Source organism: Muntiacus reevesi, chromosome 2 (assembly GCF_963930625.1).
Source record: "Muntiacus reevesi chromosome 2, mMunRee1.1, whole genome shotgun sequence".
Lineage (NCBI taxonomy): Eukaryota > Metazoa > Chordata > Mammalia > Artiodactyla > Cervidae > Muntiacus > Muntiacus reevesi.
Window position 1 is genome coordinate 228,368,839 of NC_089250.1, and position 26,686 is coordinate 228,395,524.

A 26,686-nucleotide genomic window follows, 5' to 3' on the forward strand; every position below is an offset into this window, starting at 1 on the left:
AAAGTTGGGTCAAAGTATCCAAGATTCCCTTTCCAAATTCCCAGAGCAAGGCCCTCTGTAATCATAAGGTCGCATATGCAGTCACAGCCCATAAGGTTTGGAACAAGCACCTCCTTGTCCTGCCAAAGGATCTGATTAAATGTGCTTAGATTCCAATCTGAACCCTGGACTGGTAGTCAGGAGGCACATTCCCGCACCCAAAATTCTGGAGACCAAGCTTAAACAAGATATTTCTCATTTGTCTCCGTCCTCGATCCTTTGATATGTCCGTACTTAGACCCACTGATGACTCTTACCACCCAGCCTGGTGTAAAACTGGTCCCTCTTACTGGATGTCAGAGCCTCTTTGGATTTGTATGGCCCCTCCCTACTGAGGGCCATACCTCCACTCACAATCTCAGTGCCTGCTCACAGCCCCACCCAGAAATACAACTGTACTTTCTACAGTTCTTGTTATGGGGAAACTTTGCCATTTCCTCCCTCTTTACAAACATTTTAACTATTCTGGAGCATGAGGCATACTCTCTCAACACACATAGCTCCCTCACAGGTCCCTCCTCTTCAAATCACACCGCCCAGTAAGCAGGCCAATTTGCCAAACAATCCTTCGGCTGAGTGACCAGTTTGCCAGACTGCTGAGGATGTTTTTGATGTTTTCCTTTCATCTCACAGCCAGGACCCATGAGCCTGTCGGCCCAGCTCCACCGAGAGCCATTTCCTGAGCACCGTGTTTTCTGACACCTACACTTCTCCAGTGCCCCGTGAGCGCCCTCAGCACCCACTGCCCCACCTGCAACTCCTGCCTTCCCCAGGGCAGCCTGCTCACACACACAGCACATCCTATTCTCAGCCCCCAAGTCACACCAGCCCTCTTGCCTCCCCCCCACGCAGAGGCGTGCTGGAGCCAGTTGTCACAGGTGCATGAAAGCCAGCTCTGCACATCTCCTCTCAGCTCTGTACTCAGTGATGTCATACTGGTAGCTTGAAATCAGCTGAAGTTAGCAAAGGTTACAAATCAATCCATCCCCTTTCCCGCTCCAGCTGCAGTGGGTTGTTAAACATTTACCAGCACTATTGCCCGCAGGTAACAAAACTTCATCCATTCCTCTCTTCTGGCTGCTCAGACAAGCCTTCTCAGACTCCAGGGACCTCAGGTGGTTACTTCTAGCTCTGAATTCACAGCGCCTCGCTGTAAATCCTCATTTGGCAATTGGTCATCTGACATTTGGAAGGGTCCTACATACACACTAGCGTGGTGCAGTCTCAGTGAAGAATATATTGCCCCACAGTGAAACAGTGGTTCTTGTGGAAAAGTGAAAGTGAAATTGTTAGTCGCTCAGTCGTGTCTGAGTCTGCGACCCCGTGGACTATAGCCTATCAGGGTTCCCTGTCATTGGTCCCTTGTCATTTCTCCAGGCCAGAGTGGATTGCCCTTCTCCAGGGAATCGTCCTGACCCAAGGATCGAACCTGGGTCTCCCGCGTTGCAAGCAGACTATGCCGTCTGAGCCACCAGTAAACACCGGTTCTGGTGGGGGTGGGGCAAAAAAAGTCTTAGCTATTACAATGGTCTGTGGCTCTCCAAAGGGCCGCAGTACATAAACAGATATACAGTACACCTGTGGCATCATGAAGATGGAACCTGGGGATTAGGAAAGAAATGGTTAAAAAGGCTTTGTGGAGCAGGCAGAGACATGAAAACTAGGTTGTGAAGCATGCCCTGGTGCATAAGATACGCAAGTGTACAGGATGCATCCCAATTTTATACAACATTACTCGGAAAAATATTAAGCAATTTTTTTTACATTATGGGTTGAGTGTGATTTTTAAGTTTTTGGGTTGGGGGGCTTGGTATTGTTAATGAAATACAATACACTGTGTAATGAGGATCCTGAAGGTATAGTGGGATGATAAGAACTTCCCTCTGCTGTTACTCTAACAACCCCACACTTGGCCTCCCATCCATCACGTGGAGCACTGAAAATGCACCTTTCACACCTACATTTACCACTTCAAAAGAGAAACATTTACCACTTCAACCAGTGGAGCAGTGACCTAGGAAGACCACCACTGTGGTTTTGAATGCCACCTCTGGGAGGCGGGTGCTCCACACCAGAGGCTGAACTCAGGCAAGCAGCTCTGCCTCCGTGGAGATAAGAGTCTCCTTTCTCCCCTTATGGAGAGAGTGGAAGATGCTGCAAGGCTCATAAAGTGATAAAAACAACTTCTTTGTGGAAAATGACCATTAGAAAAAATTTCAAGATTTGATTATTCAGCTGTGGTGTGAAGACCTATCTAGAAAGTATGTGATTCTCAGAGACATGTCATTTCCTGATGGAAACAGAATTCTGGAGGAAGCATGGAGGATGAGCATACATTGATTTTCATCTTTATAGACTGTGGAAAGTGTTAACTGTTAGTTGCTCAGTCATGTCTGACTCTTTGCAACCCGAATGGACTGTAGCCCACCAGGCTCCTCTGTCCATGGGATTCTCCAGGCAAGAATACTGGAGTGGATTGCCATTCTTTTGTCCAAGGGATCTTCCTGATCCAGGGATTGAACCCAGGTTTCCTGCATTGCAGATATTTTTTTGGGGGGCAGGTTGAACTTTTCTTTTTTATTTATTTTTTAATTGAAGGATAATTGCTTTACAGAATTTTGTTGTGCAGGCAGATTTTTTACCGTCTGAGCCACCAGGGAAGCACTATAGACTGTGGATGTCCTCCCCAATGCCAAGGGTCTGCTACAGTCACACCACTGGATATGCATGCCATGGACAAGAGCCCTGCAGAGGCATGGTGTTTATCACACATGAGACAGGACAGGATCCAACAGTAAAGCTATCTATACTTCACTAGACTTGCCTTTTAAGGGACTCTAAGTTTTGTGTGTTTTTTAATTATATATGATGTTCACTGTATGCACTAACCCTTGAGAACCTAACCACCCTCATAGGATGGTTCTGCACTGTTGATGTAGTATCTCATTTAAACTTCATAACTGCCCATATCAACAGTTATTGCATTATATCACCATTTTACCAAGATCAAGCCCAGTCCTGAGAGCCCAGAACCTCTTATCCATGGCACCATCCTGCACAGTCACACACTTTCCTGTCTAACCTAGCTATTTTCTGGAAGGCAGAGTTGCTAATGAATGTATCACACATCCTGGTCCCAGGAGACCTGGGGAATGAATAGAAATGAGCTGCCCAGCACCCCCATTCAGTGACCTCCTTTAACTACCACTCTCCTCTGCTCACACAAGTGGTTTGAAGTATAGTTAATTCTTTTCTTAAATTTTATTTTTAATTGGAGGATAATTACTTTACAATGCTGTGTTGGTTTCTGCCATATAGCAACATAAATCAGCCATAAGTATATATATATATATATATATATATATATATATATATATATATATATATGTCCCCTCCCTCTTGAATCTCCCTCCCACCATACCATTCCACCCCTCTGGGTTCTCACAGAGCACTGGGTTGAGCTCCCCGTGTTATATAGCAACTTCCTACTAGCTATCTATTTTATATATGGTAATATATGTGTTTCATGCTATTCTCAAATCGTCCCACCTTCTCCTTTCTCTGTTGTTTCCACAAGTCTGTTCTCTATGTCTGCATCTCTATTACTGCCCTGTAAAGCATCACTACCATTTTTCTATATTCCATATATTTGTGTTAATATACAATATTCATATTTCTCTTTCTGACTTAATTCACTTTGTATAACAGGCTCTCACACTGGTCAGAATGGCCATCATCAAAAAACAATACATGCTGGAGAGGATGTGAAGAAAAGGGAACCTTCTTGCACTGCTGATGGGAATGTAAATTGATACAGCCACAGTGGAGAACACTATGGAAATTTCTTTAAAAAAAACTGGGATAAAACCACCATATGACCCAGCAATCCCACTACAGGACATATACCCTGAGAAAACCATAATTCAAAAAGATTCATATACCCCAGTATTCACTGCAGCACTATTTACAATAGCCAGGATGTGGAAGCAAGCTAGATGTCCATCAACAGATGAATGGATAAGGAAGTTGTGGTACATATATACAATAGAATATTTTGTTGTTTAGTTGCTAAGTAATGGACCATTACTCAGTCATAAAAAGGAACAAATTTGAGTCAGTTCTAGTGAGGTAGATGAACCTAGAGCCCTACAGCCTTTTAAGGAGAAATGGAGCCTGCTGCATAAAGCTGCCCCCTGTGGTAGTAAGGAGGGTCATAACAAAGCCTGTCTACATAGTTTTTGTGAAGGCCACCAACCTTGTAAGAGAGCTTTCTCATATTAGTCCCCAAAATTAAAAAACTGGCTGAGTTGTGGGTAACCATATCCAAGAGAGCTGTCAAGAGTCCCCAGGGAGTTCTGCTGAAGTACCAAAATACAACTCTCTTACCTTCTGGCCAGTCCAAAGTCAATGATCTTAATTTGGTGTCCTGTCTGATTGACACACAGTATATTCTCAGGCTGGGAAAGAAAAAGAAGTTTGCTTAGATTAATCAACAACTAGGTGTAGGTCTGAGATCCTACACTTATTTGTCGATAGGCCTCAGTTTCCCAGCCTCCACAGGAAAGCCCTAGAGGGCAGCCCTTCAGGGATGGATTGATAGTGAAAAAAAATGATGCGGGCTAGTGTGAGACAATAAGGAGTGGTGTGAACTATGAGAACCTGGAGAACTCCTGTCATGTGTAAAAGGGCAGCCACTGCTCAGCTCCAGCCACTGGCCACCACACAGAAATGTAGGTTCAGTCACAAGAGTTTCTCAGTCCTCAAGGGATCCCAGAAATCCAAGTTTAAGTAAAAACTCCATGCTTTTAAATGTTGACAACTAAATCCAATTTAAACACATATTCATCATGTGTGGGAGTTAAACACAACATATCTGGGATGTAGATTTGGCCCACGAGCTGCTTGCTTGAGACCATTGGCTTGGGGTGGTGGTTCCAAACTTTGACTGCTTGCTAGCATCATCAGGGGACCCCTCGAAAATCCCAACACCCAGGCCCTAATCCTGACCAATTAAATCACAATCTCAAGTGTGGGACCAAATCTGCAGTAGTCTGGTCAAGGAGATCAGAGCTGCCAAATGTCATCCTGCCATTTTGTGGTGACAGCTGTGACCCATGGAATGGAGATAATGGACTTGACATGCTTCTCTTAAGTCTTTCATATCAGCTTGGAGGCCCTGAGGAAGACTGGAATAATTCTTGCTGCTTGTGGCAGAAAAATTTGAAGGTGGGGAGGAGTTGAGGGCAGATGGAAGGCTTATAGGACAAAGGACGTGGAGACCTAAGGTCAGGGCCTGCAGTCCAGGGGTCTATTACCAGGGTCTATAGCCCTAGAAGAGTACTTTCCCATTCCAGAAATCTCAGTGTCTCCATCTGTAAAATGAGAATAATAACCTCTTCCTGCCTTCCTCCTGGGAAGGTGTAAAGATCAAATGATATAATAATGCATTAAAGACTTTACAGCTTGTGAAATAAATATCAGGTACTATTTCTCCCAACAGAAGATTTTATTGCTACTTATGTTACAATGGGGTTGTGAAACTCCTCAGATAGGTTCAGAAAAATGATGATTAAAAATCTTCATACCTTCTTTATAAGATTTAGAATAACACTGTCCAATAGAAAATATAAAGTGAGCTACATACATAATTCAAAAAAATTCTAATAGCCACATTAAAAAAGTAAAAAGAAATAGGTGAACTTAATTTTCATAAAAGCATTATTGAAATATAAATAATAAAGATGTGATCATAAAAATCACCATTTTAAAGTATACAATTCAGTGGTTTTTCAGTAGATAGTTTATCACTCTAGTTTTAGAACATTTTCATAACTTCAGGGAAAAGAAAACATATTCATCAGCTGTCGCCACTCTTCATCCTCCTTACTTGCAACTCCTGACAACCAATAATGTATTTTCTATCTCTGTAGATTTGCCTGTTCTGGGAATTTCATATAAATGGAATCATAAACACATATGTGACCTTTTGCATCTGACTTCTTTCACTCAGCATAATATCTTCAGGGTTCATCCATATATCAATACTTGATTCTTTTTCATGGCTGAATAATAATCATTATAAGGACAATATACCTACCACATTTTGTTTACTTGTTCATCAGAGAGTAAACATTGGTGTTGTTTCTACTTTTTGGCTATTATGCATAACGCTGCTAATGACATTTGTGTACAAGTTTTTGTGTTGATTTGTGTTTTCAATTCTTGAGAATGTACCCAGAAGTGAAATTACTGGTCATATGATAACTCCATGTTTAACATTATAGAAACTGCCAAATTGTTATCTAAAGTGGATGCACCACTTTACAATCCCACCAGCAATGTCTGAGAGTTCCAGTTTCTCTAAATCCAAGCCAATACTTGTCTGCCATTTTTGTATTTTATTTTAGTTAAACCAATGGGTCTGAAATAGTATCTCATTGTAGTTTTGATTTACATTTCTCTCTTGACCAATGATGTTAAAAAATCTTTTCATGTGCTTATTGGCCATTTTAAAATCCTCATTAGACAAATGTCTATTCAAATTTATCTTTCTCATTGAGTTGTAAGAGTTCTTTATACATCCTAGGTACAAGTCCTTTATCAGATAAATGATTTGAAAATATTTTCTCCCATTCTGTGGGCTGTCATTTCATCTTCATGATGGTGTCCTTCAAAGTATAAAGATTTTAAAATTTTGATGAAATCTAAATTTATCAACTTTTCTATCTTGTGCTTTTTGAGTCAGATATAATTTACTTTTACACTATCTTCTAACAATTTTATAGTTTTAGCTCTGATGTTTAGATCTATGTCCATTTGAGTTAGCTTATATTTATAGAATGAGGTGGGGCTTCAACTTTTATGTGGCTATCAAGCACGGTGTCCCAGTATCATTTGTTGCAAAGACTACTCTTTCCCCATTGAATTGTCACAGCACTGTTCTCAAAAATCCATTGACCACAAATAAAAGGGTTTAATTCTAGACTCTCAATTGTATCCCATTGATATGTCTGTCCATCCTTACATCATAACACATTTTTGATTTATGTAGCTTATAGTAGATTTTGAAGTTGGGAAATGTGAGTCCTCCAACTTTGTTCATCTTCTTCTCTTTTTTTGTTCCTCTTTTTCAAGATTGTTTTTGCTCACCTGGGTCCCAAGAATTTCCATCTGAATTTTAGGATTAGATTATTAATTTCTGCAAAGAAGCCAGCTGTGAGTCTGACAAGACTGCATTGAACATATAGATCATTTTGGAGAGTATCATCATCTTAATAACATTAAATTTTCTGAGCTATTAACATGGGATGTCTTTCCATTTACTTATGTCATCTTTAATTTCTTTCAACTATGTTTCATAGTTTTCAGAATATAAAGTTTATACATCTTTGGTTAAATTCATTTCTAAGTATTTTATTCTTTCCAATGCTACTGTAAATGGAATGGTTTTCTTAATTTTATTTATAGAATGTTGATTGCTAATGTATAGAAATACAATTGAATTTTACATCTTAGATCCTGAAACATTACTGAACTCATTTATTAGTTCTAACAGTTTCTCTCTACCCTCCTTAGGATTTGCTATATACAAAATCAGGTCATCTGTGAATAAAATTTTACTTCTTTCTCTCCAATCTGGATACCTTTTATTTATTTCCTTGCCTAATTGCCCTGGTTAGAACCACAAGTACAATGTTTAGTAGAAATGGCAAGAATATACATCCACGTTTAGTTCCTGATCTTAAAAGGAAAGCATTCAACCTTTTACCATTAAGTTTATTATTACCTGGGGGTTTATCATACGTGGCCTTTATCAAGCTAAGGAAGTTCTATACCTAACTTGCTTAGTGTTTTCATCATGAAAAGGTGTTCGATTTTGTCAAGTGCTTTTTCTGCAGCTACTAAAATCATTAGGTGATATCATCCTTTATTCTTTTAATATGACATATTACATTGATTAATTTTCTTATGTTAAACCAACTTTGCTTTCTTGGAGCAAATCCCAGTTTGTGATGTGTATAATCCTTTTTATATGCTGCTATACTCAGTTTAGTAATATTTTATTGAGAATATTTACATTGATATTAATAAGGGATATTGTACTGTAGTTCATCACAGGAAGTGAGGTCTGCCTGGTTTTGGGATGAGGATAAGTTTGATCTTATAAAATGAATGAGAAAATGTTTCTTTCTCTTCTAATTTTAGGACATTTTGTGAAGGGTTGGTGTTAACCCTTTAGACATTTGATAGCCATATGGATCTAGGATTTTTTTATGGGTAGTTTTTATACTAGTTTGACTGTTTTACTTGTTATAAGTCTATTCAGATTTTCTGATCCTTTTTGAGCCAGTTTTCAGATGTTTGTGCCTTTTAGGGAATCTCCATTTTATCTAGATTATCTAATCTACTGGCATACAAGTTTTCATAATATTCTCTTATAATCTTTTTTTAATTTTGGTAAGGCTGGTAGTGACATCCTCTCTTTCATTCCATTCATTTCAGTAACTGAGTCTTCTCTCTTTCTCTCTAGTTCAAAATAGCTAGATTTGTCAGCTTATTCATCTTTTCAAAGAACAAACTTCTTTTCACTGATCTTACTGTTTCTCTATTTTCTGTTTCAATTACTTCTGCTCTAATCTTTCTTATTTCCCTCTTTCTACTTGCTTTGAGTTTAACTTGTTCTTCTTTTTCTAGTTTTTTAAGGTGGAATGTTAGATTATTGATTTGAGATCTTCTTTTTAACATATAAGAGTTTGCAGCTATAAATTTTGTTTCTAGTTTACATGCACCCCATAAGCTTTAGCATGTTGTGTTCTCATTTTCATTCTTTTCAAAGTATTTTCTAAAACTTAATTTTAATAATAATTTTATTTAGCCAAATATATAAAATATTATTATTTCAATATGTTATCAAAATAAAAATGTTGATGAGATATTTTCAATTATTTTTATTATATTGCCTTTGAAGTCCAGTGTGTATTTTACGTTTATAGCACATCTCAATTCAGACACTAAAGTTTCATCGGAAGTACTTTAAATGTATTTAGATCTCATGAACTGGAGGATTCTTTACCATTGAGTCACCTGGGAAATCCTTTATTTGTATTTAGATTGCATGAAATTGACAGCAAATTAACATGTTGAAGTTGTTCTAAATATACTTCATGGTTTTTTAATAATTTAATCATATCAGTTTTTTATTTAATTAAAAACTAATAAAATTTAAACTTCAGTTCCTCAGTCACACTAGTTATGTTCCAAGTGAAATATTAAAACATTTCATATTTTAATTCAACCAACATTCCTAGGAGGTAGATATTATTAATCCCCACTTTTCAACTGATGAGCTTATGCAAGACCAATCAATAAGATCAAGGAACTTATGTAAGATCTCCTGGTCAGGAAGAGGCTGAACTAACTCAAGCTCTGCTCCTGGCTGGGAAACAGACCTTGGCAACGATTGTCTCCTTCTGTAGTATCACAGGTGTTGCCCCAATGGCTGTTCGTTGATCCTGAATCACAGAACAGAATCCTAGATTCTCTTAACTGCTCATGCCACAGAAAGCTGGTCCAGAGGCTCTGGAATTAGCTCCAGTGAGCAAGGAAGTTTGAGGCCGATTCCTCACCATCTCTACCATTTTTCATAGTATCACAATGTTTCAGTCTAATGTCAATCAAGAAAGATGGTCAGAAGGAGCAGTGTGCTTACATGGTCCAACCAACCCACTTCCCATCTTCTGTAAAGAGCCACTAAGATTCCTGACAGAGGTTGTAGAGAAAAATTCTCCTATTGCCCCAGTGGAGTGAAAAACCATAGAAATGGCCACCATGCAAATCAAAACCACAATGAGATATCACTTTATTCCTGTTAAAATGAATGTCATCCAAAAAACAAGAGATAACAAGTGTCACTATGGATGTAGAGAAAAGGCAACCTTTGTGCACTGTTGCTGGGAATGTAAATTGGTGCAGCCACTGTGCAAAACGATGTGGCATTTCCTCAAAAAATTAAAAATAGGACTACCATGCAATCTAGCAATTCCACTTCTGGGTATATATCCAAAGGAAACCAAATCACTGTCTTGAAGAGATATTTTCACCCCTATATTCATTGCAGCATTATTTACAATAGTCAAGTGTCCATCAAAGATGAATAATTTTTTAATGTGCTATATATACACAAAAGATTATTCAGCCATAAAAAAGAAAGAAATTCTGCCACTTGTGACAACATGGAATTTGACAACATCATGCAGAGTGAAATAAATCAGACATAGAAAAACACTTACTGTATGATCTCAATTATAAGTAGAATCTATAAAAAAAATCACCCAGAACTCATATGAACAAATGAGTAGTTTGTTTAGGGAACAAATTAGTGGTTGCCAGAGGGGGGTAGGGGGAGGGTTTGGGGAAATTGGTGAAGGTGGTCAAAAGGTACAAACTTCCAGTTATAAAATAAAAGTCCTGAGGATATAATGTACAGCATGCTGACTATAGTTAACAATGCAGTTTTGTATATATAAAAGTTGTTAAGTGAGAAATTCTAAGTATGTGAGGTGATATAATTAAACTTACTGTGGAATCATTTTGCAGTGTATACATATATCAACAATTATGTTTATACTTTAAACAAAAACAATGTTACCTGTCAATTATATCTTGATAAAACTGGAAACAAACTTTACAGATAAGGTGACTCAGATGGTAAAGAATTCGCATGCAGGAGACCCAGGTTTGATCCCTGGGTTGGGGAGATGCCCTGGAGAAGGGAATGGGTACCCACTCCAGTATTCTTGCCTGGAGAAGTCCATGGACAGAGTAGCCAGGTGGGCTACAGTCCATGGGATCACAAAGAGTCAGACACGACTGAGCAACTAACACTTTCATTTTTCACTTTTCAGACTCACCAAGAATGAGAGAGACAGAAAGAGAGAGAGAGAGAGGAATTTATTGCCAACAAACTGGACAACCTAGAAGAAATTCCTAGAATTGTAACAACTAGATAAGAGCAAATCATGAAGAAACAGGAAATCTAAACAGACTAATTACTAGTAATAAAAAATATACCAAAAAACAAAAGTCAAGAACCAAATGGCATCACTGGTGAATTTTACCAATCTTTAAAAAAAAATTGGTACCAACCCTTCTCAGAATCTACCTAAAAACAGAAGAGGAGGGAATACTTCCAAACTCATTTTATAAGGCCATCATTACCCTGATAGCAAAACCAGACAAGGATATTACAAGAAAGAAAATTACAGTCTAACATACCTCTTAAGAATAGATGTATAAATCCTCAACAAAATATTAGCAAATCAAGTTCAACAATACATAAAAAGATTATACACCACAATCAAATGATATTTATTCCAGAGATGCAAAGATGGTTTAATGTATGCAAACCAATCAGTGTGATACAACACATTAACAAAATGAAAATTAAAAATCATACTATCATCTCAATAGATACAGTAAAAACACTTAACAAAATTAAATATCCATTTCATGATAAAAGCTGTACTCAAACTAGTTATAGAGGGAATATACCTTAACATAATAAAGGTCATATATGACAAGTCCATAGGTAATATGCTCAATGGTAAAAGCTGGAAGCTTTTCCTCTAAGATCAGGAACAAGACAGGGATGCTCACTCTCACTACTTTTATTCAACACAGTATTGGAAGTCATAGAGAGTAACTAGGTGATAAAAGAAAGAAAAAGCATCCAACTCAGAAAGAAGTAAAACTGTCACAGATGACGCTATATTATATATATATATATATATATAGTACTAAAGTCGTCACCAAAATACTTTTAGAAATTAAAAGCAAATTCAGTATATTTTCAGAATACAAAAGCAATATACAAAAAATCAGTTGCATATCTATACACTAAAAAGAAACTATTAAAAGAGAAATTAAGAAAACTCCTATTTATAGTTGATCAAAAAAATACTTAGGACTAAATTTAACAAGTTATTGAAAGATCTATATACTAAAAACTGTAAGACGCTGATAAAAGAAATTAAAGACGACAAATAAATGGAAAGCTATCCTATGCTCTTGGTTGGAAGGATTAATATTAAAGTGTCCTTACTATTATATGTCCTTACTACCCAAAGTAATCTACAGATTTAAGGCAATCCCTATCAAAATTCCAATGGCAATTTTCACAGAAATACAGTGAACAATCTAATATCTGTAGGGAACTACAGAAGACCCCAAATAGCCAAAACAATCTTGGGGAAGAAAAACAAAATCGGAGGCACCACACTTTCTGATTTCAAACTGTTACAAAGATATACTAATCAGAATAGTGTGATATCAGCATAAAAACAAACAGATCAGTGGAACAGAACAGACAACTGAGAAATAAACTATGTATCAAAAAGAAAGAAAAGAATGGCCACCACATGCCTAGTTTTCATCAAGTAGACAAAGAAGCTGCAATGCTTTCATTCAATGGACTATACGATGGCCCTTAAAGAGAATCAGATGAGATGTCTACACTATACTTAAAAAGGCAAGTTTAAAAATGAAAAGTACACTAAGCTCTCCTTTGTGAGTGTTTTTCATGCCAACATGCTAATACAGAAGACCTCTCAGCACAGAGACTGGGTGAGAAGAACTTTCACTGTGCATTTTATATATTTCTATATTATCTACATTTGTTACTACATGCATGTGTTTTTATTTTAATTTTTTAAAAACTAATTTTTGAGGATTTTTTAATAGAAAAAATAAGTTGTTACATTTGATCCTTAAAGAACACTTAATGAGGTAGCTATTTTCCACATTTCACAGATGGAGAAACTGAGGCTCTGAGACTTGGCCTGCCCGAGACTCTAGAACTAGGCCATGGCACAACCAGGAAAGGAAGCCAGGACTGTGTGATGACAGAGCTCTCAAAGATGAGAGAGCTGTAGAGGCTCAGGAACAGGGGCACCCACCCCCCACACGCCCAGGGAGGAGCCTGACCTTGAGGTCCAAGTGCAGGACATAATGCTGATGGAGGTAATGGACACCCTCGCAGATCTGCTTGGTGAACAAGACCACATCCAGCTCAGTTAGGTGGTACTTCTCTTCTGTGATCCGGTCAAAGAGCTCACCCCCATCCACACTGCCAGGGCAAAAGGAGAGGAAGACAGCGACTGAACAAGGCTCTCAGAGGACTGGTCCACTCATCACCAGGGGAGACAAGGGTACCACTGCCACCTGGGGTTTTATGGGGGACCGTGGGGGCAGGGGGGGGCAGGCTCTGGTCTATTCCCAGCTCAGAGTGTGGGTGATAAAAAGGAAGTGATGGGCCAAACGGGAGACTGGGGCTTGTCTGCAGTGCTGATCACCCAGGCTCACTCTGGATACTCACTCTCAGTACTCCAGACCAAGCTTATAAACTCACTGGCCTACAGGGGCCAATTAGTACCTACATGGCAAGAATCTAAGTGGACAAATCAGACCAGATGTGAGACAAAAGTTTTCTTGGAATATGCAGCCTTTAGTCTAATTTTTGTTTTTCCATTTTTTATAGAGAAATGACATGACAAATGTTTCACCCTCCTCACTTGCACCAGAAGGAAAACAGCAACACCAGCACACTAATAAATGTCCCCTGAGCCCTTGGCCTCAGCCCTATGGGTAGTTGAAAGTGGTGCGGACTGTAGCAAATGGGAAATTGGTTGCCCTGTCTACAAAGGTCAGTTACTACAAGCTCCATCATACCATTTCCAACTGAGAATGCAGATCCAGCATTACTAGATCTTTTATATTTGCAAGAAAAACCGGGCATCTAGGTTTTAATGTGAAATTTCCCAATTTTCAACTGTTAATGCTAAATCAAAAATATTAAAAATGTGTAGGCCAAAACAATATCTGCAGGTTGAACCAGGCTCACTGGTTTCTGACAAATGGTCTTGTCCTCTGTGTTTTATGTAGGAGGTCAGGTAGAGGAAGTGATGACATTCCCTGGGTGTCACAGAGAGCGGAAAGAGAGAGCTTTGCTGCAACCTTGGCTCCTAGCCCCACCCTGAGCCCTGGCCCTGCCTCCCACTCACTACTCCATGATGAGGGTAAAACTGTTCTTGCTCTCAAAGGCATCGTAGAGCTGGATCAGGTTCACATGGCTGAGCTGGTTCATGATGTTAATCTCATTCTTGACATCCTCCTTGTGAAGCCAACAGGGAGAGGAGTTTCCAAGAAATGGGTTAGAAAGAGCAGTCAGTTGCATCTCCCAAGACACACACACACACACACACACACACACACACACACACACACACACACACACACACACACACACACACACACACACACACCTGCATCCTCATTTTCTGCATCATCACCAGGTTTCCTCAACTCACCACCCACACGTTTCTTACAACAGAAGGAACCCACTCATTTCCCAGATAGGAACCCTGAGACCCCCAAAAGAACCCTGGAGATCTTGGAGGACCCTGTTCCCCAGGGTGCAAGGTGACTGCTGACTAGAGTGTGGGAGCCAAGGAAAAAAGGCAGGAAAGGTGGCCAGGTTTCCTGCTCGGTGTGGAGGGGCCTGAGGCAGTGCAGAACCCAGAGGGGCCTAGAAGGAAGTGAAGGAGTTCTGAGCTTGGCCCAGGGCACCCTTTGGCCTGGGGCAGACACCTCACCCGGTCCTTGGCGCTCTTCACTTTGATGATCTTGGCCGCCAGCGAGAGGCCTGTGGCCTTCTCCGTGCATCTGTGAACCTGGCCGAACCGGCCCCTGCAGAGAGAGACGCGATGACACAGCAGGCTCAGAGCCCCAGAGGCACAGCCTGCGCGTGAGTGGGGGCCAGCCCTATCTGGGACCCTGGACTTTCTGGTCCTACCTCAACTCCACATACGCTACAGGGATTACCCTGCCCCTCAGGGGTATCATAGTCACTGCCCCACACTATTGCCTGAACCTGGAGAAGAGCTTCTTCTCCCCATAGGTATGGGCCATCCTGCACCCCAGGGGAGTCCCCCACAGCCACACTACCCAGGCCATCCTGCACCCTAGAGGTCATTCCTCATAACCCGCCCCATGTCGGCTCTCATTTCACCTCCAGTACATGGGCCCCAGGCCTGCACTGTGGGCCAACCTATACCCTACACTTGGTCTCACTCACACCACATGGGCCCTCCTGCTCTCCGCGGCTGTCTCCTCACCCACTCTTCATGAGCTCTCGGCTCGTGCTTTTGCCATGCGGGACAGCCTGCCCTTGGCTGTGGCTCCATCCACCAGTTCCTGAGAACCAGCAGCAGCGCCTGGTTGTCCAGGTGCCCTCCCCACCCCCATCAAGGCAGAAGGCCCGCTTACCCTCCCAGGACTTCATGCTGGCACACGGTGTAGCCCGCTGAGGTCGAGGTCTCCCTGACACTCACCACCCGGTGCTCGAAAGGGGCTGGTGGGGCTGGACTGTCGTCTGTTCGGGAGACAGCACCCCGTGAGTCTCCTTCATGAAGCCCCTACCTCTCAGCTCCCCCCACCCCCCACCGCCACCCCGATACCCAGACCTAGACCCTCTTGCTTCAAAAAGGCCTCTGCCGGTTTCTTGGGGCTTTATCAAGGGAGCATTCAGAGTGTTCCCAGGACAGCTCCATGATTTCTGCAACCCTGGACCCAGAGCAGGGGAAAATACTGCTATTTTCTCTTAGTTTGTCTCACAAGCAACTTTCTGCTCCCCAAAGTAGAAGGTTGAATGTGCTTTGAGAGAATTTTTTGTGTGTCTGCCAAGGTGAGCCTGAGCCCTAGATTACAAGAGGGTAACTTTTGTGGGGTTTTGTTGTTTTCTGGGCCTCTGGAAAGCCTGACTGTATGGCACAGATTCCACTTCTAGAATTCCAGTCTGAAGTCTTCTTCACCGCAAAGTAACTGCCTTCTGTTCTCAAGGTTTACACACAAGTTTCAAGAGCCCAGTGGTCAGATCCTGGCTCTGTCAACACAGACCCTGTGGCCTTACAAGTGTTTCTCAGCCTCTCTTGTATCTCATGGGTCCTCACTCCACAGACCTGTGAGGGTAAACACCGCCACAAACGCTTGAGGCTTGGCTCACAGAGAGTCCTCAGCTAACATTGGCTTGATCACCATCTCAAGTCTCAGAAAAGACTAAAGTCACAGGTTGCTCTCACTTGTGTTTCAGGAATTAAGGGAGGCTGTGTCCACATCTGGACCAGGTCATACAAGGGGAAAGGAAGCAATCAGAGACATCAGAGCAACTTCAGAGCCTGGAAGAGCCAAGGGGCACCAGGATGACCTGCACAACACTCAGCCCTTCCTCAGGGCCTCCAGAAATTCTGGGACAGGGAATTGGCAAAGGGTAGCCTTCCGGGAACCACATGGGGTGAGAGCTCCCTTAAGGGTGTGGCCCTAAGGGTTGAAAGACCTAAGGCCCTTTGGGTCACAGGAACACAAGGACATCTATCACTACCTCTGGGACAGAAAGCAGATCAGCAGCCCCTTCCTGATCCTGGATGAGAGTCAGCCCACTGGGTGCAAATGGCTAATAGTAGGTTATATACACCAGGTAATGGATTTGCTTTTTAGCAGGAGCCTTCCCTATCTCAATCCAGAATGATATCAGTTCTACTGGGCAGACAGGTGGCTTTGAGAAACCCACCCAGTTGAGTCCCCCATGTTCCCTCCTCTCCCATGGCCACAGCCAACCTGAGCTCAGCCTGCTGCATCTCCATGCCTTGGTCTCCAGCTCTGGGATGTGCTGGCAGGCTGTTCTGAGTCCTGGTCTCCCAAATGTTATCCCCACATTATCTGTACCTGGAAGCTTCAGGGAGGCCCCCCAGAGTAGGCTGTTGAGACTCACTCACCTTGGGGCACACAGTAACGGCCTCACTTACCTAGAATCAGGCTGCCTGCCTCAGCTCCTGGCGGTGTCCTCCTTCCTGCTTCGGCACTGCCTGCAACCCCAGCTGTGCAGTCCTTCCCAGGGTCAGGGTTCCCTGCTCCAGGGCTCATGTCCTGCTGTGGGCCTGGGGCCCCAGAATCAGCTGCCTTGTCCCTCCTGGCCCTGCTTGGCGCCATGGTCAGCTCGGACCCAGGTCCTTGCTTCTCTTTGGCCTTTGCTCCCCCATCGCAGCTCCGCTTCCGCACACTGGCTCCTCTGGGTATAGGTTTTCCTGACTCAGTCCCAGGGGCCTGGGGACAGCACCTGGGCCCAGGTGGGTCCTGCTCACCTGGAGGCACAGCTGCTGGAGTCTCTGCAGGGGGTGAGGTTCTGAGGCTGCCCCCTCGTGTCACAAGCAGCTCCCCAGGGGTATCTGTCTCCTGCACATGGATGGAGATCCTGGGACAGAGAGAAATGTGGCAAGAACTCAAATCAGAGCATACCTGGGTTCAACTGCCTGCTTCGGCCATTCACTAACCATGGTCTCTTAGCCTCAGTTTTCTCATCTGTTAAAAGTGTCCTTTGGGTTGTTATAATAGTAAGAGTTAGCTTGTGGTTGAAACCAGCAACCAAACCCTACCCCTCTCTACCCAGACACAACACTGGGGAGAGGCTGGTTTCAGTGACATGTGATGTTACCAGGATTCCACTGGGTCAGCATCTGGGGAGACTTGAAGAACCTGTGGTGGATGGGGGGTGAGAGGAGTGGGAGGATGGGTACCAGACATCTCTGTGGCCCCTTGGAAACATGATTCTGCCCCTGAAGTGTTGTGGCCTGGAGGCAGGAGACCTGGGGTGTTCCCTTCCTTCTCTGGGCCTCAGTTTCCCTTAAGTTTCTTAAGTGAAGAGAAGGGTCAACCAAGTCAAACATCACACTAGAAGCCTCAGGTTAGACATATTTTAGTAAAATCAGGGAATTGTTTATAAGACTCTGGACTTTCTGTTTCTCCTGAAGAAACAGTCCTGGCTGTGCTGGGCTGGCATGCTTACATGCTTGAGGAAATTCTCTGCCTCTCTACAAGTCCCCGAGGCCATTGGGCCCATCTCATCCATACTTGTTCCCCAGACCAAGCAGTACTGTAGTTTGGGACCCCAGCTGGAGGTCAGGAAAGTCCTCTAAGCCCCAACATTCAGAGGAAAGGACCCTGACCCTAGGAGCTTCAGACCCTACTGATCTGCCACCAGGTTACTAGACAGGGCTGGGTTTGGGCAAGTCTAGCCTCAGCAACCGCTTATGTCAAACAAGGATGATAACACCTCATGGATGTGCTGAGAGTCAACTAAGAAAAGAAACCACAGAGGTTCTAATAGTGAAGACTAAAATGGTGCAGCCACTGTGGAAATCAGTATGGCAGTTCCTCAGAAATGTAAAATATATTACCATATGACCAGCAATCCTACTTCTGAAAATAAACCCAAAATAATTAAAAGCAGAACCTCAAAGAGATGTTTGTACAGCCTTATTCATGGCAGTATTATTCTCAACAGTCAAATGTGGAAGCAACCAAAGTGTCCATTGACAGATGAAAGAATAGACAAGATGTTGCATATACACACAATGGAACAGTATTCATCCTCAGGCTAAGTGAAATAAGCCAGTGACAGAAAGGCTGATTCTACGCATCTGAGTGAATGAGTTATACGAAGGACCGTGCTTCTGTGCTCAGTCTCATTTAGTCATGTCTGACTCTTTGCAATCCCATGGACTGTAGCCTGCCAGGCTTCTCTGTCCATGGGATTTTCCAGGCAAGAATACTGGAGTGGGTTGCCATTCCATTCTCCAGGGGATCTTCCCAACCCAGAGATCAAACCCACATCTTCTGCATTAGCAGGCAGATTGTACACCACTGAGCTACCTACGAAGCTCCCATGAAGGACCTAGAGTAGTCAAACTCATAGAGACAGAAAGTCGAATGGTAGTTAATGGTAACAGTTTCAGATTTACAAAATGAAAAAGCTCTGGAGATCTGTGTCATAACAATATCAATATACTTAACACCACTGAACTATACACTTAAAAATGGCTACAATGATGAACGTTATGTTACATGCTTTTTAACCAAAAAAAAAATTTTTTTTAAATTAGGGCTTGCCCTAGCAGCTGGAGGCCTGGGTCCCTTCTTTGCCTGCTCCTGAATGCACCTGGTTCTGCAGACTGTTCACAGCTAAAGCTTGGATAGGATGTAGCAAAATTCCCCTGACACCTCTCAGGAGCAATTACAGGTAGGTGATGACAGGGCAGGATGGGAAAGGTGGCATCCAAGCCCAACTCAGGCGTTGCCTTGATCAAGGAACATGGGAAACTGCAGGAAGCCAGTGTCTGGAAGAATATACAGGTGGTCAGGTGGCCGCTGCCAATTAGAGCCAACAGTTGCATTCAAACCCATTTTCCTCAAGATATACCCATGTGCTAGATTAGGGAGGGTAGGTAGTGATCTCCCCAGTCCCTAAGCCCAGTTGGGTGTGTCTGAAATTCAGCTCAAGGTTGAAACTTACATAGAGACCTTTCTCTCTCACCCAGAATCTTTTTAGGGCCCCTAACAAGTTCATGAAAAGTTCATCTCCACCTTAGATTCTACATTTAGAGCCCTGGCAAGGATCCAGGGATGCCTGCCAGGAAGCCCTCCCTCCAGATGGTTAGGTCTCCTGGGGACTCACATTTCCTTGTAGAACAAAGGCAGACAACAGTATCTGGGCTTCCCTGCCAGTCACCACAGCATACACAGACACCAGCTACCCTCCCTACAGCAGGCCTTGAGGGGCTTGGTTACAGGTCAGGACAGCCGAGGACAGGTGTAGAAGGGTACCAGGCCATTTAGAGAGAAGCCCAGGAAGCAGAATGTCCTTTAGTGTACTGCTCTTGGAGAACACTGCTGGATAACACACAGATCTGACAATCATCAGGTTCTAACTCATTCTCCTGCACCATGTTGGCTGATGGCAGGTCCTGAGACTGAGTCCTGAGGGTTAGGATACAACCTCATCTCCAGGACTCCAAGCATAGTCCTCCTGAAACTCCCTTGGCTTGATTCAGCCTATACCAACCTCCCACCTCTGAAGACCCATTATTCTTTCCCTACCATAGTATTTAGGACTTAACTAAATGCTGACAAGAAACAGGATGTTGCAGTGATTAGGGGCACAGATATTGGAGTTCAGAAACCTATATCCATCCTCTTAAATTTTCTGAGACTTGTGTTATGGCCTAGCATGTGATCTAGCCTGGAGAACATTCCATGTGCACTTGAAAAGAATGTGTATTCTTATGTTAGGCATCTCTTCCAGCCACAGTGGTATGAAATTGGAAACCAATTGCAGAAAGAAAAATGGGAATAGAACAAACAAGTGGAGACTAAACAGCATGCTACTAGAAGACCAATGGGTCAATGATGAAATCAAAGAGGAAATCAGAAAATACCTTGAGACAATGTAAATGGAAACCCTGCTCCAAAGCCTATGCATGCATGCTAAGTTGCTACAGTCATGTCTGACTCTGTGCGACTCTATGGACTGTAGCCTGCCAAACTTCTCTGTCCATGGGATTCTCCAGGCAAGAATACTGGAGTGGGTTGACATGCCCTCCTCCAGGGGATCTTCCTGACCCAGGGGTTGAACTGTGTCTCTTACATCTTCTGCATTGGCAAGCAAGTTCTTTACCACTAGCACCATCTGGGAAGCCCCCAAAACCTATGGAGTTCAGTCAAAGCAGTTCTAGGAAGGAAAATGATAGTGATACAGACCTTGCTCAATAAACAAGAAAAATCTCAAGCAACCTAATCTACCACCTAAAGGAATTAGAAAAGAAGAATAAGAAAGCCCAAAGTCAGCAGTAGGAAAGACAAAATAAAAATTAGAGAGGAAATAAGTAAAATAGAGATCAAAACACAATAGAAAAGATCAATGAAACAAAGACAAACAAATTGATAAACCTTTGACCACTCTCATCAAGGAGAAAGGAGAGAGGTCCAAATAAACAAAATAAGAAATGAAAGAGGACAAGTTTCTACTGTATTGCACAGAGAACTATATTCACTATCCTATGATAAACTACAATGGAAAAGAACATTTAAAAAAAGAATACATATATACACATATATACTTGAATCATTTTGCTGTAGAGCAGAAAATAACACATTGTAAATCAACTATACTTTAATTAAAAACAAACAAAAGAAATGAAAGAGGACAAATAACAAATAGCATAGAACTACAAAAAATCAGAAGAGAATATATGAACAAATTTGATAACTCAGAACAAATCAACAAATTTCTAGAAACATACAGCCAGCCAAGACTGAATCAAGAGCAAACAGCCAATCTGAACAAACTGATCCCTAGCAGTGAAATTAAATTTGTAATTTTAAAAAAACCCAGCAAACAAAAGTCCAGGGTTGGACAGCTTCACAGGGTAATTCTCTTTTATATTCTGTAAAAAAAGAGCTAGGGCTTATCCTTCTCAAACCAGACCAAGAAGAGGATGGAACACTCCCAAATGTATTCTATGAGGCCACCATTACAATAACATCAAAACCAGAAAAAGATACTCCATAAAAGCAAGTTATAGGGTAATATCTTTGATGAATATAGATGTAAACATCCTCAACAAAATACTAGCAAGCTAAATTCAACAATATGTAAAAAGGATCATACATCATGATCAAGTGGGATTTATTCAAAGGACCCAAGGGTGGTTCAATATTTGCAAATCAATCAATGTGATACATCATTATAACAAAAGGAAGGATAAAAATCACATGATCATTTCAATAGATGCCTAAAAAGCATTGACAAAATTCCACATCTACATCCATTCATATATTCATGATAAAAACTATCATCAGAGTGGGTATATAGAGAGAGCACATCTCAACATAATAAAGGCCACTGTGACAGTCTCATAGCTAATATCACACTCAATTATGAAAAGCTAAAAGCCTTTCCTCTAAATTCAGGAACAAGACAAGGATCTCACTCTTTCCACTTGTATTTAACATAGTATTGGAACTCCTAAACACAGCTATCAGACAAGAAAAGGAAATAGAAGGCATCCAAAATGGAAGAAAAGAATGTCACTATTTAACAAGAAAACTGTCACTATTTGCAAATGACATGATACTTTAAACACAAAACTCTAAAGTTTCCACCCAAAACCTATAAAAATTGATAAATGAATTCAATACAGTTGCAAGATACAAGATTAGTATACAGAGATCTGTTGATTTTCTATATGCTAATAGTGAACTATCAGAAAGAGAAAGTAAAAAATCAATCCCTTTTAAAATCATGTTTTAAAAATACCTAGGAAGAAACTTAACCAAGGAGATAAAAGACATGTATTCTGAAAACTATAGAACATTGATGAAGGAAATTGAAGATGATATAAAGGAAAGGAAGGATATCCCATTTTGGACTGGAAGAATTAATATTGTTAAAACAGGCATACCACCCAAAGCAATCTACAGAATTAATGCAGTCTATATCAAAATACCCATGACATTTTTTTTACAGAATGAGAACAAATAATCCTAAAATTCATATGGAGCCACAGAAGACCTTAAGTTATCAAAACAATCTTGATTAAAAAGAACAAAGCTGGAGGAATAACCGTCCCAGTCTCCAGGCTCTATTACAAAGCTACAGTAATCAAAACAGCATAGTACTGGCCCAAAAACAGAACCATAGATCAATGGCACAAAAAATAGTCCAGAAATAAACCTATGCACCCATGGTCAATTAACCTATGACAAAAGAGGGAAGAATAATACAGTGGGGAAAAGACAGCCTCTTGAATAAACCCTGTTGGGAAAGCTGGACTGCTACGTGCAAAAGAATTGAACTGTGCTACTTTTTCACATTGTATACAAAAATGAATTCAAAGTGTATTAAAGATCTAAATATAAGATCCCACACATAAAACTCCTGGAAAAGAATGGTTATTCAGAATAGTCTGATGTAAATTATAGTAAATTTTAAAAATCTATATCTTCAGTCAAAAGAAATAAAAGCAAAACAAACAAATAAACAAATGGGGCCTAATTAAAAACTTTTATACAGCAAAGGAAACCATTGAAAAAATGAAGACAACTTATCAAATGGGAGAAAATATTTGCAGATGATATGACCAACAAGGGGTTAATATCCAGAATATACAAACAGCCTATTTGTTTATATAGATTCAATATAAAAAAACAAACAACCCAATGGAAAAAAATGGGCAGAGGGCCTCTGTAGACAATTCTCCAAATGAGAGATACAGATTACCAAAAAGAACATGAAAAGATGCTTAACAATGCTAATTATTAGAGAAATACAAATCAAAACAACAAGATATCACATCACACAGTCAGATCACCTATCATCAGAAAAACTACAAATAACAGATGTTGGCAAGGATGTGGAGGAAAAGGAACAATTATACACTGTTGGTGAGAATGTAAATGGGGGCCATGATTGTGAAAAAGAGTATTGAGGTTCTTCAAAAAACTAAAAATAGAACTACCACATGACACAGCAGTCCCACTCTTGGATGTGCATCCAGAAAAAACAAAACCATCAATTTGGAAAGATACATATGCCCCCAATGTTCATAGCAGCACTATTTACAATAATTAAGATATGGAAGCACCCAAGTGTCCATCAACAGATGAATAGATAAAGAAGATGTGGTAGATATGCACAATGGAATAGTACTCTGCCATAAAAAAGAATGAAATTCTGCCTTTTGCAGCAATGTATATCAACTAGAGAATATTATGCTTAATAAAGTATATCAGACAGAGAAAGAATTATTGTATGATATAACTTATATATAGAATCTAAAAATGATAATGCAAATTAAAGATATTATAGCAAAACAGAAACAGACTCACAGAACAAACTACTGGTTTATTACCAGTGAGGAGAGTGAAGGGGGAGGTACTCATTATTAGTAGGGGATTAAGAGGTAAAACTACCATGTATAAACTAGAAAAACAACAAGGATATATTGTATAACACAGGGGATTATAGCCATTATCTTATAGTAACTTTTAATGGGGTGTAAACTATGAAAAATCTGATCACTATGCTGTCCGCATGAGTGTATATTCAGTCGCTCAGTCGTGTCTGACTCTTTGCAACCCTATGAACTATAGCCCACTAGGCTCCTCTGTCCAGGGGATTCTCCAGGTAAGATTAACGCAGTAAGGTGCCATGCCCTCTTCTAGGGAATCTTCCTGACGGAGGGATCGAACCCACATCTCCTGCGGCTCCTGCGTTGCAGGAGGGTTCTTTACCACTGAGCCACCAGGGAAGCCCCACATACTGAATACCTGAAACTAATATAGTATAGTAAATGAGCTATACTTCAATAATAAACAAACACCTGGGTTCAGAGTCCAACTCTGAACCACTAGCTGTGTTACCCTGGGCAACCTGACCCTGATTCCTCATCAGTAAATTGAGGATACCTCCTGGGGATGTTTTGAGAATGAAATGAGATGATGTCTGTGAAATGCTCAGCCAATGACCATCACCTGGGATGTGTTCTGTGAACCCCATCTTTTAGGTGTCATTATAGCTATTACTGTTGCTGTCAGAACTGGTGATTCTCAGTCTTGTTCCACGTGGGACTCACCTGCGGAGCTTTAAAAACAAACAAGGTTTGAACCTCGTTCCAGACTGAATAAATCAGAATCTCTGTTCATTGTATCTTAAAAATTCCTTCCAGTAACTCTTACGGGTGCCAGGTAAGAACCAGTGCTCTAAGCTCCTGAAAGCAGGGCCTTGGCCTTCCCTTATCTTCCCCTTGTGAGACTAGCCAGCACTGCACACACAGTGGACATTCTGCAGGAGCAGCTGTCCCCTTGGCCACACTCTAGCCTAGGGGCTGCAGTTAATTCCCCCCTCCTTTCCCAGCTTGGAGGAACATGCCTTACCTTGGAGGTGTTTCTCCACCACTGTGAGCTGCCTTGGCTTGAGCTGGCGGTGCTGGAGTCAGCCGCATGCCCTCCACCGAGGGCCGAGGGTCAGGCCTACTGGGTGATGTTCCTTGTCCTGCACGTGATGCAGCCTCCTGGCCAGTGGGAGCCTCACTGACCCTTTCAGACACCACAGACAGTTCCAGGCCAATCCCGGGGTTCTCACTGGATGCTCTAGGAGCTTGGACTTCCACCTCTGGGCGCACCAGAGTTGAGCCAGAAATTCCGTCTCTCTGCTCTGGTGAGGCCTCTGCCTGGGTAAGGAGGTCAGATGCTGTCCCCTCTGGCAGGTTCGCCTTCTGGCTCTCTATAGGAAAATAAGCGGGATAAATCTTTCATTTGGAGGAAACTTTCCAAAGAATATGCAGCAGGCCATTCAGTGCACCATGTTTATAACTCTAGGGTGACTGGAAATAACCCGACTGACCATCAGGATGGAGCTGTTTGACTAAACCAGGGCCACTCAGGCATAAAAAGGAGAAATGACTATCTCCATATACAGCTCTGGAGTGATCTCAGGATATTCAGATGGAGAAAACAAGGTGGAGAAGTGTGTGATGTGTTTCTGTTTCTCTAAAGGGAGGCTGTCTGTGTGTATGAGCACACACATGCCTGTGTATAACCACTTATAATGTGGTCTGAAGAGACTTGACCTCAAAGGAAAGATAAGACAAAAATTTTTTTAAATGGTTACAAATGTGGGGGAGAAAATGAGATGCAGGGAACATGCATAGAAGCTAGACTTAGGATAGCTTGTTTTATCAATTCAGCTTTGGAAGCATGTAAATATTATGCAAAAAGTATAAAAGAAAATTAAACTTTAAAAAAGTCCATAAAAATTTAAAGCACAGTGAAATAAACATAGCAATACGGAGTGGAATAAACATGAAAAAAAAAAAAACTTCATAAAAAGAGGAAGAAGACATTTCAGCAGTTTTTCAGTAATCACATTTGTTATGGTGGTAGTATTTTTACCCTGAAACTGTTGGGTGTGCATGTGGGATAAAGCAAATGGGGCCCTACTCACCTTCCCAAGGGCCTCTGAGCTCAGCTTGCACACCTCTGGTGCTCAGCGTGTGCTTTGGTCTTGCTTCTTTCTCTTCCACTCGCTCTCTGTTCTAAAAGAATGACCAAAAAAGCTATCACTGTCATCATTGAGGCCACAAACATTTTGTTGAGCACCTACCTTGTGCTTGAAATAGAAACACTTAGGTTATTTCATGTAGTCTCACAGTAATACTAGAGGGTACGGATTACTATTGCTATTCTAGAGATAAGGACACTGAGGTTTTCCCAAGGTCACCAATTCCTTTCAAATAGGTTCCTGTATTGCAGGTAACGGGCAGACCTAGTCCCCTATCTAAATAGACCAGACCTCAAAATACTAGATTAGGCTTGGAAAATAAATTTGAGTCAATTTATATTAGTCGGTCATGACTATTCCAGTGTTGACTTGGGTTGGATACTGAATCCACGCTTGTAGGGGGAGTATCACTGTCAATGAATATCTATCTGCCTGGGAGCTAGGTAGGTGGATCCAATGTTCTCTCTTTATAGTACAGGACCCTTGAGCTAAACTTGATGGATTTAAATCCGGTTTAACCATTTGACAAGATCCTTCACTTCTCTGCCTCTCACTTTTCTCATCTGTGAAATGCGGAGAATAGTATCTAATCACAGAGCAGTGGGAGGATTGAGGGAGTTCATTTGTAGAATTTCTTGAGGAGTTCTCCCAACACAAGGTGATTAACTCTGGTGATTTTATCCTGTCTGAGACAGACAGAGT

At 41.5% G+C, this 26,686-nt stretch overlaps 1 protein-coding gene across 4 annotated transcripts in view; it reads right to left on the reverse strand.

Annotated features, from left to right (window-relative positions):
• The window catches only part of MYLK3 (myosin light chain kinase 3), a 55,958-nt gene that overhangs the window by 12,133 nt on the left and 17,139 nt on the right, over positions 1–26,686 (reverse strand). For all 4 annotated transcript variants that reach the window (XR_010661668.1, XM_065925260.1, XM_065925261.1 and 1 more), the window contains exons 2-9: positions 25,928–26,018; positions 24,859–25,207; positions 16,896–17,341; positions 15,361–15,466; positions 14,688–14,781; positions 14,097–14,206; positions 13,021–13,162; positions 4,426–4,496 (exon numbers count right to left, since the gene is read on the reverse strand). Coding sequence is in view for 3 of the 4 variants with exons in the window: in XM_065925260.1 (XP_065781332.1) it covers positions 4,426–4,496; positions 13,021–13,162; positions 14,097–14,206; positions 14,688–14,781; positions 15,361–15,466; positions 16,896–17,341; positions 24,859–25,207; positions 25,928–26,018 (1,409 nt within the window). In the remaining variant the exon portion in view is untranslated. The remainder of the gene's footprint in view (positions 1–4,425; positions 4,497–13,020; positions 13,163–14,096; positions 14,207–14,687; positions 14,782–15,360; positions 15,467–16,895; positions 17,342–24,858; positions 25,208–25,927; positions 26,019–26,686) is intronic.